The sequence below is a fragment of the Leptopilina heterotoma genome, unplaced genomic scaffold (genome assembly GCF_015476425.1).
Source record: "Leptopilina heterotoma isolate Lh14 unplaced genomic scaffold, ASM1547642v1 Lhet_42, whole genome shotgun sequence".
Taxonomy (NCBI): domain Eukaryota; kingdom Metazoa; phylum Arthropoda; class Insecta; order Hymenoptera; family Figitidae; genus Leptopilina; species Leptopilina heterotoma.
The window spans coordinates 1,760,366-1,774,719 of record NW_025111078.1 but is presented as its reverse complement, the minus strand read 5'-3'; the positions used below and the strand labels follow the sequence as shown (position 1 = coordinate 1,774,719).

Genomic DNA, 14,354 nt, shown 5'->3' with positions numbered 1-14,354 from the left:
GATCCAACCTGTAAATAGAGAACAGCTCTGAATAGACGTTCTCTTGGCAGCTCTACAGTTCGATTTACGTATTCGTATAAGCTGCGATTACCAGCTTAGTTCGCAAGTTATTACACTGTTTGATCAAAAGCCTCGTATCCTTCTACCCACTCGCTTCCCTGTAGCCTTTGCTGGTACCTCGCCTATGGCTCCAACGATATATTAATTTCTCCTTTAGATACTAGCATAGTCTTCACGAACTGTTGCGAAATTATTTCACAATTCATTTTAAATTTCGGTTACTGACAAAATATCTTTTAACAAATTGAAATTAATAAAAGCCATGGAAATTGAGGTGTCAGGCAACAAAAGATTTTTCGTTACGGTCAGAAGATTCCTTTGGTGATGTTATATTACAAGGAACCAATGATGGTAGGCAGGATAGTACTTTTATTTCTTTATTCATGTCTCTAGTAATAATTAGGTGGGAGTTGAGAAGTCAATAAAAGTATTATAACTTAGTCGATGTATTAAAGAGAAAAGCAGTGAATAATAGAAAGGAAGTTAGTTCTAAGTAAACTTTAGTGTATTCAATTAGGCAATAGATTCCCATGTGCATTCTGACGACAGAAATCAAGGTGGACACATATGGCTATAAGCATACCAGGCATTCACGTTGATGGAACTGTCGATTCGCTATCGGTCGTAATTAGGCACGTATCCTTAATGAGATCAATTACCTTGGATGCCAGATGTTCGTTTCCTCAGGTATTTCCACATTTATCGCAAGATAATTGTATTAAAAATACTATCACTGTCAGCAAATTTATTAGATGTTTCTATTAATAATAAACATTGTTCTATATATACATTGTCCTTTATTAGACCCTACGAAGGATTACCACAAACAATACGAACCCTTGAAAAGTAGCCTTTGTAAATGAGGATTAACTCCGAGAACCCAGGTAATATTTTCTTTCTCCCTTCATCGCATGGAAGACTATAGATAAAAGAATTATAAAAATCGATAGGAATTAATTTTAATGTCTTTTTATACTAATTGATTGTCTGATAGCGTCCGGGTGGAGCTACTACTAAAGTTATAATAAAATTTTCTGTCCTTCAGGATGTTGTTCAGAAACATCCCTACAACAATCTAGGTGGATACTGGTGTTAGGAATCATCTTTGAAATTATCACTCAATCCTTTATAATTAAGATATTTTACATTTGTGATGACTATCCAAATATACATTCATGACTCGTCAGTCAATAAACCGGTTGTACTCAGTACAATTTTTGTAGCTTTCCTCCCCACTGATCCAGGCAAATGGGAGTACTTCTAATTCAAGTCTAGGTTAACAACTAGAATCATCGTCAATGCCAGTTTGCTCTAATAAAAATTGTTAACTACAGCTTTCACGCCAATTACAAAATCCGACGATGCAGCATCTTGTAAAATAATTACTAACTTTTAAATTTTCAACTAAAAGAATTTGGAAAAATGGTAAAATGTTGCTGGAATATTAAAACCCAAAGTAATATCACTGTAAAAAGAAAGAATATATTTTTTCATATGAGATAAAGAATTTTTAATTTCATATCCTGAGAATAATTTACAGGTATTAGTCGTGAGTTAGTTTTTTTTTGTTCCACGAGCATAATATTCTTAACAGGAGAAAAGCCGCTTATTATTATTTAGTCCTGGATGTCGTTCGAGGATATCCGCTTTATAATGAAGCTCGTGTCAAGAGTGCTAATCGTTTCGCCGTGAAATTGCACGGTTTATATTGTACGTGAAAAGAAAAAAGGAGTGTCTGAGGTTGATGCGAAGAGAGAGCGAGTATGAAAGCACGCGGAAGAAACGCTTTATTCTTATTTCCTTCCAACGTTCCGGCTAATGAAGCTAGGATTACTCGAACGTGAAAAGATATTGGTGTAACTTTCCAACTTTGTTCTATTCTTTGTAAAGTATACACATTTACGTTTTTAAATGTCGGATAAATGAGAATGTAAATCCTTTCTTCTTTTGCGTAAAATGGCAAGTGAAATTGAGGTCATAGTTTTTTTTACAACTTTTTCAAGAAACAGTAAATGACATTTATACTGGAGGGAAAAAAAATTTTTTAATGTGTATTGCGAGGGAAATTAATCTTGGGTAATTTTATTTGATGAAATTAATTTTAATATTATTGAGAAATGGTAGAATGATAGTAGTGGATGTTTTAGTTTTGAGTTATCGATCCGTACGCCGGTAGCGAAAGCCGGGGAAATCAGTGGTGACTGGAAATGGTATTCTTTTTATTTGGTCGTAGGCAAATCTTAGTGAGAGGATTTTGAAATTGTATTTTCAATTATTTGGAGTGTTACGGCAGACGTGGGGCAAAGATAGGAACTCTAAACTTTTAGTTAGGCTATTCCCATGTGGTGGTCCTGGATTTAGAATAAATTACCTGTAATTCAATCGCGTGTCGTACGAAGCAACTAAAGAGAGAATTTGAACGTATTACGCCCGGGCTCTTGTAATTTAGGTGAGATTTCGGTCTGGGTGCAAAACTTTCAAATGGTCCCCGCTGGTAATAAACTAATTGCTTCTCCATTAACTTGGGCACCCGCTCTCTGCACTATGGGCATTGTCTATCTTGGGGAGTAAGTTTTCAACATTCTCACAAATTTTTTTAATGAACCTATGTATGTATTTATAATTTTCATTCAAAATTCAATTTCTGAATCGCAGGATTGTATATCCAGAAAAAATTTTGTTTCACAGCCTCGTGGCTCCTTCACTCGACCAGTCGTCCGGCAAGATAAGTTTGAGGTCCTAATTGCATCTCTAGATGTCGGGGTCCAAACGGAAATAACCATTAAGCCTCAGTACCCCCTTTAAATAAACACTATTTTTATCGCTAAAACACGTGCATCAGAATAATCACCACAAATATGCTAAAGTAATTCAAAAGTAACATTTTAAAATAATAAACCTCGTTGGTAAATTCGATCATCGTGCTTGATAACATTATTGACTTTTCTTGATAAAAAAGAAGAGCACGTAATGCAAAATAGACGCACACATGTCGTGATCCTGGCACTCCGGTTTTAACCTATATAGGTTATGTTGGGTAATGTTTCTCATATAGCGCATAATGTGTATCGCGCATATGAACGAGAATATATATAATATAGGGAACACTCGCGTCATGTGTGCATAATATAACAGAACCGGGTGTTAGGCAAGCTTCGTGCACGAAACCGCGGCATTGCGGCAAAACTGTCCTGATATAATGTACTTTGGCATTATATGTGTTTTTCGAAAATTCTCTGCTATGGGAATGTTGTCAAGGCTTATCCATTTTAATTGCCATGTGGAGTATTAATATCTTCTAGATTATCGTTGAACGGTGTATAGAAATTTATCTATTTAAAGGAAATCGACAATCGATTTGTTTCAAATCACAGGAGATCATGTGATTATACATTAATGAACATTTCTCGCAACTCTTCGATCGTCAGAGTTTGGCCGATAACATTAATAGCACTCTCAGCACTGTTGCTCCAGTAACAAATTCAATAAAGCTGGTGCTAAATTTAAAATTTAGTTTTTGAATATTTAAGTCAGGTGGTTTTTGCAAATTCTTCAATGCAAATTCATCTTTGAGAATTGGAGAAATTTCTTGATTAGGGCTTATGTTTATGTCGAAAACGACTCTTGCTCAGCGTTCGAGCTTTCAACCACCGACAAAGGGGAAAAGGATGAACGCTTTCGAAAGTAAGGTCGTTATCTTTGGAGCAAGATAGACTATGCCCGTAATGCAAGAAGACTGCTATTCGATGAAATGGAGAAGCAGTTAGTTGCAGTCGTATTGACCTCGATAATATCCCATAAATTGGAGTAGATTCTGTCAACAGTGAAAGTGTACAGTCGATCCCTCCTTGGTGTCATTATTATTATTATTATTATCGTCGTTAAATCGAATTATTGTTGTTTCTTCTTCGACTTTCTTTGAAGAAAGATAATGTTAACGTAAATTAATTGTAACGTAATATGTAATAATTAAAATGACTTATTAATGTCAAGATTGGATACATATTACGTTATGTAAGTGGTTTTGTTAGATATCGGAGAAGCCTTTTAGGTGACTCCACTGGAAGGATAATAATTTTGCAAGGCTTGCCTTGCATCCCAATAGCAGCTGTCTAGGACGTTGCGCGTTACTTTATTATTACCTCGTGAACTTAACACACTAATCATCGTAAGCGAATCCCGTCTTTATAATTAAAAGGCAGTGCACGCCTTCTCTATATGCTTTGTATAGAGGCAAGGTTTATGCAGTGCAGTGGTTCGAGATCTTATTTACTCAACCACCCCACGTTTCTACACTTATGCAATCGATATTAGTTTCACCAATACGAGAAGTTTTGGTTCAGGTTTTGGCACCAATTTATACATATAACTTTATTCACATCCAATAAACTACAATATTAATGGTTCCAGTCCAGAAACTACTACAATAATTAATTTGACATTTTTATCTGTATTAAATTCTTTCGTTTTATAAGAAATGGTAGGTTATAATGTGTGACTTAATCTGTATTGACAATCGATTAGTTTCGTCTATTTCGATAAGCGATTGCATACTCGATATGAAACTTTTCTTTTTATAGATAGACATAATCCTTTGGTTGGTCATTAAGCTTACCAACTGATGCAGACATTAAAACTTTTTGAAATTTAAGTGAACAGCAACGATTATAGTTAAATCGATAAAATCTCTCACGTAATGAACCATGCCATGTAATGACTAACCAACTGGAAATTGAAGCAGAATTTAAGAAGTCATTCTTTATACTACATTTCTTCGATTTGGCACATTCAAAATTATTTAATATTCATATTTATGATTAAATTTCTGAAAAAGATATTAATTTTTATTATTACTCTCGATGTTACAAGAAGATTTGTTTAGATTTGTGTTTAGATATTATATTTTGAAATATATTTTAGGTCTTTAAATTGCAGGAATTCTCGTTCTTTTCAAAATATATTGAGTTTTCTTATCCATACCGTTATGAATGTATGTTGGAAGGACATATCCTTGTTTCTTTACGGAAAGTGCAGTTCGCTTTTGAACCCCTTGGTCGTATTTCTTGAAAGAAAAGACTACGTGGGTTGTTTCACCTACATCTTGTGTATGTTCTACAGGTCGTATAGTTTTCTTGTAACACATTATGGTATAGGCACGTTAGACTGAAATAGAAATCGTGTTTGGTTGTTAACAGAGTTTTAAGGGATAAAAATCCATTTTTTATGATACAATAAAACTGTCGTCTACCATTTTCTTTGGCAAACAATCGCTTCACGTGCACATTGTAATCGAAAATAATGAGGTAAAATAAAAGTCATCATTCCATTCATTATTGATACGAAAGTGTGTGATTGTACTTTGGAAATATTTCTTTATGTTTGTTACAGTGATGGGAAAAGTTTTATGGGACATTAAATAAAAACTAGAGAGGAAATATATTTATTTGCTTTTGATGATTTGTCTTACAAATTTTTGTGCTTAGGGACTTTTGGGAAATCTGCTTATAGATGCCTTGGATTCCGCAATACAACATTATGTTAGGTTGGTGTAAAAGATTTTAAGCCGAAATTAGAAGTTACAGTTGGCTAACTAGCACCAATTCTGAATGTTCGAATTCCATCAAGATCCGTTGATTTAGTAAACTTTTTAAATTTGTTAATGACAACCCCTTTCAGGGTGTTAGAGTCTGTGTTTGGGGTTTTATCTTCAGGAATATTAAACAGAACTAGATTACACTTTCTTTCCGACCAATCAACAATTCCATTGATGCAGGCATTGGTCTAGACATTGTGCTAAAATTTTTGAAGACAGTTTGTGGGGGTCCATAATGTACTCCTAATTAACAGAAGAGCACTGAGCATCAGCTGATGGAGACAGTGACCTTGGCTTACAGCATTTAGCAAATGACCCGTCAGGCAAAAAATAATGACTAATTAATGTTCCTTCACTTTGAATTTGTTAATTTAATATACGGAATTTTTTAAAACAATATTCTGATTTTGGAGTACATCCAAAATCCCCTACGAGAATATGCATTAGAAATCAATTTCTACCACACAATAATGAAAAGCAACTACGATAATAATTAATCCTAATAAATTATTCTTCAAAGTTGGACAATTAATAGTGCTTCAGTAGACAAAACTTTATTTGCTGACTGGATAATATTACTATCTCTATGTAATTAACGGGCGTTCATTACAAAATTACAGGATGCTCCTAGACGGATCTCGCGGTAGGAAGATAGCACGATTACAAGGCTAATCACGAAACTAGCGCTTTTCTGGATGTAGGAAAATATTCTGTGCCTTTTACTGGATGATAATGTTTATTTTAATTAAGCTTCCAGTCTATCGTAACCTAATTAAGAAGATTAAGATAACACAAATCTCCTGCTCTTTTCTTCGCACTTCTTTCCAACACGTTATTTTTTTTCTCTTCGCATATAATTTGCCATTTAAAAAAGTCTCACAAAAAATAAAGGTGTATAATTAAAAAACTATGACATTTATTTTAATGAATATTATAAAGATCAAAGCTAGATTTAAAAGATAAAAAAAGTTTTCTTTTTTAAAAGCAAATTTTAAAAAAGTTTATTAATTAAATGGAAAATTAAGTGAATTTTCTTGTAGTTCAAGTTAAATCGAATTTTCGTTTTGATAATCCGCAATCTTATAAAGAGTCTGGTGAGTCCAGCGAGAAGAGGTTGCTGAACGGAATGTTGAATTCTTGGAAAATTGTTCCCTCGTAAATCTATTCGTTTTCTAAGAGAGAGAGAGAGAGTGAGAAGAGAAGGAAGAGAGTGAGAGGGAGAACGGAAAAAGATTGCCGCCAACTAATCGAGTGAGACGCGGAAACTTAAAGCCAACAGTCCACAGTACAGATAATACAGTTCTACCAGAGCAACTGCTAACGGGTTTAATGCTTAATGCAAGTGAAGAAAATCCAACGTTTCCAGACGGAAATTAGTGTAAACGGTTTTCATCTAGAAGGCCTTAAGGAGTTAGCTGGCACTATAGGGGTGCGAATTGTAAGGCAAACTAGGTCATCCCGTAATCATTTAGTCGCTTCCGACTCTTACCCAGTTTCACAGTCAATGCTGGACGACGACGACGACGTTCCTTGTAAATCGTCTACATTTGTCTTCTAAGTAAACGCTCACGATGCTTGCGCAAACACTTCACTATACATGTACAATTTTACTTTTCAAGTGTGACTAGTTGACGAGAGTTCTGCATTTATTACATAAAACTCGTTTGCAATTTGAAATTGTATCTCTACAATTTCATTTCTCGATTTGCTCTCAAATTAAATATATCGATTTGTTATTGTATTACTCTTCATTGTCAGTGTATTAAGAGTCACACTGTACTGCTACAAATACTTCCAAAAAGTGGTTATAATCTCAAACTGTCAAATTTAGGTAAAAATTACACAAGTGGGTTAACAGAGAATTAGTATTTTCATTTAATTATGTTTGTGGCAGAAGTTCAATTTTTCGATTTCCATCTTTAAATGATCTCTAGTGAAATCGACAGACTTTCAAAGTAAAATCGAGAAAAAATTGTTCTTGGCAAGAAATCTCATCACTTATCATCGAGTGGATATTGAAAGCATACGATTTAATGACACCTCCTGGCACAGCTCCAGATGAAAATATATTTAAAAATGTTGGAAGTAAGATAGTGGAAATTGTGCCTGAAAATGTACACCTTTATTCCCAATAGATACGCCTCTGTAATAACAGAAATAGTAAAAAAAGCAGGACTTGGAATTTTAAATAATATTTTTTCTTTAGATAAAACATCAGGGATATTGCAGCAAACAACTAACAATACAAGTAAAAATTAATTACTTACAATATTTAGTTGCATGCTACAGAATTTATTTTCAAATATCCGAAACTATTAAAGATTACACAGCACTTGTGATAGAAATAATAAAATCAAATTAGAGAAATACATACAACTAAATTGGAGGATCAAGTTAGTTCAAGCTCTTAATAGAAAGACCCAGTTTTAAAAGAGAAAATTCTCAGGAGAATTCCACCTCGAATCTCTGATTTCGACAAGCATCTAATTGAAGATCTTGCTTGCAAACAATGTTATTTTAGATCGTCTCTTTTGTACTTCACAGTTCACACTTACTATATAGTTGAAACACATTGTTGCTGTAACGAGAATGAAACGATGGCATATAGAAACGGGGATACCTTCGCTCGAGATTTGTTTGTGGTTGAAAATACTATTTCCATTGTAATACTCTCGGCTTTAGAGAATATAGTACAAAGGTGAATATCATTAATATATCGTCTGTATGTTGTGGATGTGAAATATGCAGCATACCCTTTTTAGTGGAGGAAATTTCTTATTAAAATTTTCAACCCCTTTTTTTTGTACAAGCAGTGTAGGAAACTACTTAGAATTCTTTAGAAGCTTAGTTTTTCTCTTTACTGATAGCTTAATCTATTCGGATTCGACAAAGGCTTGATTCAAGATAAAACATTTAATACTAGCGAACAGATTCTAGTTTAACAGATTCCACATCTACCAATTTTCATTCCTTGCACTTTGGATTATTTTTTACCATCTTTTTCGTGTTTATAAAAATTTGAATTTTTACTTGATCAATTAGAAAACATGGTGATTAATAGATTAACCTATTTGTTTAATTGAGTCAGTAAATATTGAAATGAATAAATTCATGCGTTACTAATGACATTAGATGCCACCAAACCGTATAAATCCAAATTCGTACACAACGTCCGGTATACATTGAACTTTGGATTTTAACCATTGCGGAAAATTGATGCAGAAAATTAATTACATTTCACTCGGAAACCAACGAAATCGGCTTATATTCCCGTTGGGAAGTTTCGTGTTTACTCTTACGCCTTACTGATCCGTATATAGAATACGTATTTTGTATTACTATAGCTTCATGATCAAGAATGTGTGAAATAAGTACATTTATGGTATACTGAAACGTGATTTTTAATTACTCTGTGGATTTTTGTATTATTTGATGAATTTTAATTATTTTTATTTATCATTTTATGGTCATCAATAATTAGTTATTTAATGATCTATAAAGAATAGATAAACATTAATTATTATTTAGATTATTTAGATTTTTAATAAACAAATTTGATTCGTGACTTACAATGTGGGATATATTTGAAATTACTGTCACGGGGTCTCCCACACTATAGACTCAGTCACAGAGAGAGATACTCCTTCTCATTGGTCAGTAGTCTTCACGCAGTGGTGGGAGAAGGACCCCAATGGGTCTGCTAGATCTACTAGGAGCATCAGTGCACACGGTTGTCTCGAACAAACCAGTGGATTATCAAAAGCTCACAACTTTTCCACTACAGCATAAAAAAACGTTATTGTAACCGGTATTCTACTACTTTTTGACTTTAGAACTTTTAATACCAAGAAACACTACACAATTCTTTAAAATAAATATCATTTTTGTGTAGTGTAACTTTACTAAAAAACCGAATTAAAAATAAAAATATTTATCCTATTAAATAATTCTTGATTGAATGAACATTAAATATCCGTATGCTTGACATCAATTTCAAAAACAGTTTTCATATGCGCACTACATCAAACATTGATTGCAATATTTTTCCAAAAAAAAAAATTGAACAAATGAATTTTGATTAAATATACTAAATCGATAGCACAATATACGGAAAATTAAATTTCATTGTTTGGGATCGTTTTTCCGTATTGGAATAAAATTGAATCAAACCCAAGTAATTTATGCAATTGAAATAAATCCTGCGTTCGAAATTGTATATCAAACTTTAGTGACACATTTTGTGATAGATTTTAATTTGCATTAGAATGAATTTTGATGGATAAAAATAAATTTTTCCGGATAAAGTAAATTTTGTTCTCAATTTGAATTCAAAAAGGAATGGGAAATTTTTCAATAATCTCTCTCTCTGAGTTTTTAAAGGAGATGAGAGATGCTTGAAAAGCGCGAGATTGCTAATACTTTTGTGATGCATTGGTTAGACGTTATTCGGTTACAAAGGACTATGGTGTGTCGTGGCATCATGTGTTCAGGTGGTTTAAATTGCAGCACGCAAACTCAACCGAGACAAGTGTACACTGCACTTTAATTACATCCCAGTTTTTGAGAAAAATTACAAAAATTTATTTTAAAATTTTAAATACATTTGTAATTTTTATGAATTTTCTAGAAGAGATTTTCAAAATATTGTATTTTGGAAATTAAATTATTATTTAATATCCAAATGGTAAAATGTAAATTTATCTTTATCTAAATTCACACGTTAATATTTGCTGTGTATTAATACGACATTAAGGGGTTGAGTACATGTTAATTCAGTCATCAATTTTGCGATCAATCGCCTCTTGCCCTCCGAACGTCCTCGTGGCCGCTATTTCTCCCATCAAGCGGATTATGGAAATGTGACCCGCAACAACTATATTTAGATCACATTCGCTTAATGAAATTGCATTTTTTTTGCACACAGAGTGAAGCTTGCACGGATTATTAAATAAATGATTTTTAATATTTTACCCCTGACACGTTGATTTTGGAAGGGAAAAAATGATTTAAAGTGGTACTTAGGTAAATTCAATTTGTTTTTAATTTGTAAAAATATGCCGAGAGCAAGTAGGATGAAAATAAAAAAATTTTGCAGCTAATTATTCAGTTATTGAGAAGCTCGTGTGTTGCATGGGGGGAAAAACACAAACATTGTGACCTCGCGTGTAAACTTTGCAACACTTGCAAAATAGTCTTCGATCCATTAAACTACTGTCGTCATGATTTGCGTGAAAATTCAAAATTTATACAAAAGTGAAACAACAGTGATATTAAATCCCCAGTTGTTTTCTATGTAGAGTTTCTAAATTTTCAACTCATGCTTCTTTACCCACAACGTCAATTATTAATATTCATTTTAACATGATTGCTGCAAATGTGAATTTCAATGTTGTTAAGCATGTCTCATTTTGACAATTGGAATATATCGAATTCGTAACAAATACTTGATAATATTGTACGGTTGATACCATTAGTGTGTTCAATATTATATAAAGTTGGGACACACACAGCCCATCATATTAAATTATTGTATTTACAAAACAGACGCCGTCTCCCTTCCTCGTCCCTCCTGGGTCTTAAAAAAGTGGTTATAATTTCAAACTGTCAAATTTAAGTAAAAATTACTCAATATTATTCTTCTTTCCAAATTCTGATAACAAAGTATCAAACCCTAATTGAATTTTTAAAAATATTTTTGCGAAGAATAAATGTAGACTGATGCTTTAAAAAAATGTGTATTTACCTAGAAAGTAATTATATGAAAGTGCTTTTCTTCTTTATATTTGAGCCATAAAATATTTCTCAAAAAGAAGAATGAAGGAAATATGGAATTCAGTTCCATTTCTAAAATACTTTTCTTTCTTTTTCAGGTAAGCTCATCAAAGAAACTTTCTTACTACAGTTTAGCTTATTCAGTGAGTACCATATTATTTGCTTATTAAAAATTTATACCTCTCTTGACATACTATTTTGAAACGAAACAACTTTTCCATTTTTTACATATTTGGGAAAAATAAATCCCGAAACTAATGATTTAAATATTAAATTATTTCTTGCCATCTTGAATTAATTATCAATTTTCTAAAAAACAAAATTACAAAAGGAATTTTATAAAAATTTATCTAAAATAATCGAGATGAAATTCAGAAAAAAATATGTCTTTAATTCAATAATATCTGATTTCTTGATTTAGTGCAACATTCGGTTTAATAAAATAAAAATCAGTGAAGCATATCGGTATTGAAATTTCAATTTGACTCTCGACTTTAGTTATACGGCTCGCAAGCAAAAGCACAGTTGAAACTCAATGCTGAGGTAATACAATAGCCAGACTCTGCTGGCCTATATTAGTATTCAGTTTGTTTCATGGTACCAGATGTAGTTATCCTAACCACGAACTAGGAACACGTCATATGCAGACGCAACTAGCACGAATATTTTATAGTTTGACGGTTCTCTTAAACGTTGCTAAGGGTCATCTAAATATTCTGAATAATAGCACGAGTATATTAGAAATAACTGATACTTATTTGAAATTCAACAGATGTGAATTAATTTACTTTTCAGTTTGAAATATGCTACGGATGATAGTGAAAATCCTAGTGTTTGAAATAAAAAAACAAAATCAACTAAAAAATTGGATAATAAAAAATTATAATTTAAATATTAGACGAAAATTTATATTGTGGGGAAATAATTATTTAAAAAGCTAAAAAATATAATTATTTTTAAATTAGTTATTGATTTCCACTGTAATTGTACCTACAATATTTTGTCATGGCAATCAAAGTTCGTAATTGGCAAAATGACCCTTGGCAAAACGGATGCGATTAGTATTCAACCTGTTTCGCTGTGTCAGATGTAACCTACTTGTACGGTACCTACCGATCTGGTACCGCATTACGGCAAATACACGCAAACCTAAAACCCTTACTAAAACCGCCGGCTAATTACCAGTGCTGAAATTACATATCATGTATCTTTTTTTTATTGCTTAAAATAAAAAAAAACGCTGAATAGTTAAAGTTAAAATTTGTACGTTCATGAATCCTATGCCGAAGGTAAAGTGGGATGGTAAAAAATAAATTTGTTGTTGAGTAATGCTAAGAAAAAGAATTATTATGAATAAGGGAGCTGGATCTATTTTAAGTGCTACAGCCTCATCATATTAAATTATTGCATTTACAAAACAGACGCCGTCTGCTAGTCACGATCATTGCTGGTCATCATTACAATGATCAGCTTCCTGGGTCTCAAAAAAAAGTGATTATAATCTCAAACTGTCAAATTTAAGAAAAATTAGATAAAATTCTTCCTTTAGGTCTCGATATTGCTTTCTTTCTCTTTTCCAAAATAAATTCTTCCTTTATCTAATTTGCATATCTACTTTTTTCATATAAGGATCTTTCTGATAGGTTCCCTCTGGTGATGAATATTTTCCAAATCATTAGTCTCATGTTTCTCTTGTTTACTCTCCATCGGAATATTTCGTATTACCAGAAATACACCGATTTTGTAAAGTTTTACCGGACCCATCAAGGGACCATTAAAATTCAGAAAATAGTAACCAAAAATTTTATAGTAGCCCTGGCAGAGCAGATCATCAGCAATGTGATGTTCTCCAGCGTAACATTACATGCGCTTTCGGATATGATTTGCCTCTCTGTTTCATTTACTGTAGATAAAAGTTTTCAGCATCATCCACAGTGGACTTGCAGTAATATCACCAACCTTTAGTTTATTAGAGCATGTTAGGTACAAATTAAAAGTCTCTAACTTTACCTATTCTGCTTAAATTATTTCCATAATTTATTCTTCGATTCTATTTTTAAAATATTGAAACTTTTAACCTTTACCGGATTTTAAATAAATTATAACATAAAGAACATTCTATTGTTTAATAATACTTATTCGTAATAAAATTTTTAACCCAGCAGAACAAAAACAACTAGTTTCACATTTTCCCCACAAAGACTATATTTTTAAAAAAATTTTATTTTAAGTAGAATTTATTTTTGTAGAATAAACGAGTAAAGACCTTTCTTATTTGGATTTTCATTCAACGAGAAATGAGTTTTTCTATATTCACGAATTTATCTCGGAACCATTTCAAATTATTATTTAAACTGGAGGCGTATTATTTTTAATTAAATTCAGTACTCTTCAAAAGGAATTTAAAAGTGTGTTAATTACGAGTTCTGAGGCTATACGCAGTTTTGTGTATTTTTAATTATACACCAACAAGCATATACACCCTAGAAATGTAATGCGTTCGCGACGTTAGTAACAATTCACAAACTTCATGGAAATTGTTAAGCAGAACTTTTCATTGTTATAAACCTCTCTAGTGACGAAAAACGATTTTTAATTTTCTAACAGCACCTTGTTAACGAACGCTTTCTCTGTTACTAACCACTCTAGACATGTAATTTATAACGTAGAATATTTTCTTTTTTGCAATGTTATAACTAGACGTATAGCCATTGTTTCTATGTAAATATAAAAAAAAGAATATTTAACTGGGAATGTCATTGTTACTGTGACATTGCCGAAACTAAAAGCGGAAAAATTATGGAACAAACACTGGCGGAAAAATAAATTCGAAAATAAAGATGATGGAAATTTTGTTAATGTTGAAATCGTATATATCGCGGATGAGCTTTACGCAATGAAATTGCAAAAGGACACTTATGTTAGTGGG

The 14,354-nt window shown here is 32.4% G+C and overlaps 1 protein-coding gene across 6 annotated transcripts in view; it reads left to right on the top strand.

Moving 5' to 3' along the window:
• The window catches only part of LOC122506435 (lachesin-like), a 333,080-nt gene that overhangs the window by 175,133 nt on the left and 143,593 nt on the right, over window positions 1–14,354 (top strand). Inside the window, exon 2 of one of the 6 annotated variants that reach the window (XM_043618607.1) lies at window positions 11,524–11,568. The exons of the other annotated variants lie outside the window; for them this stretch is intronic. Within the exon in view, the coding sequence (XP_043474542.1) occupies window positions 11,524–11,568 (45 nt within the window). The remainder of the gene's footprint in view (window positions 1–11,523; window positions 11,569–14,354) is intronic. 6 annotated transcript variants of the gene reach the window in all.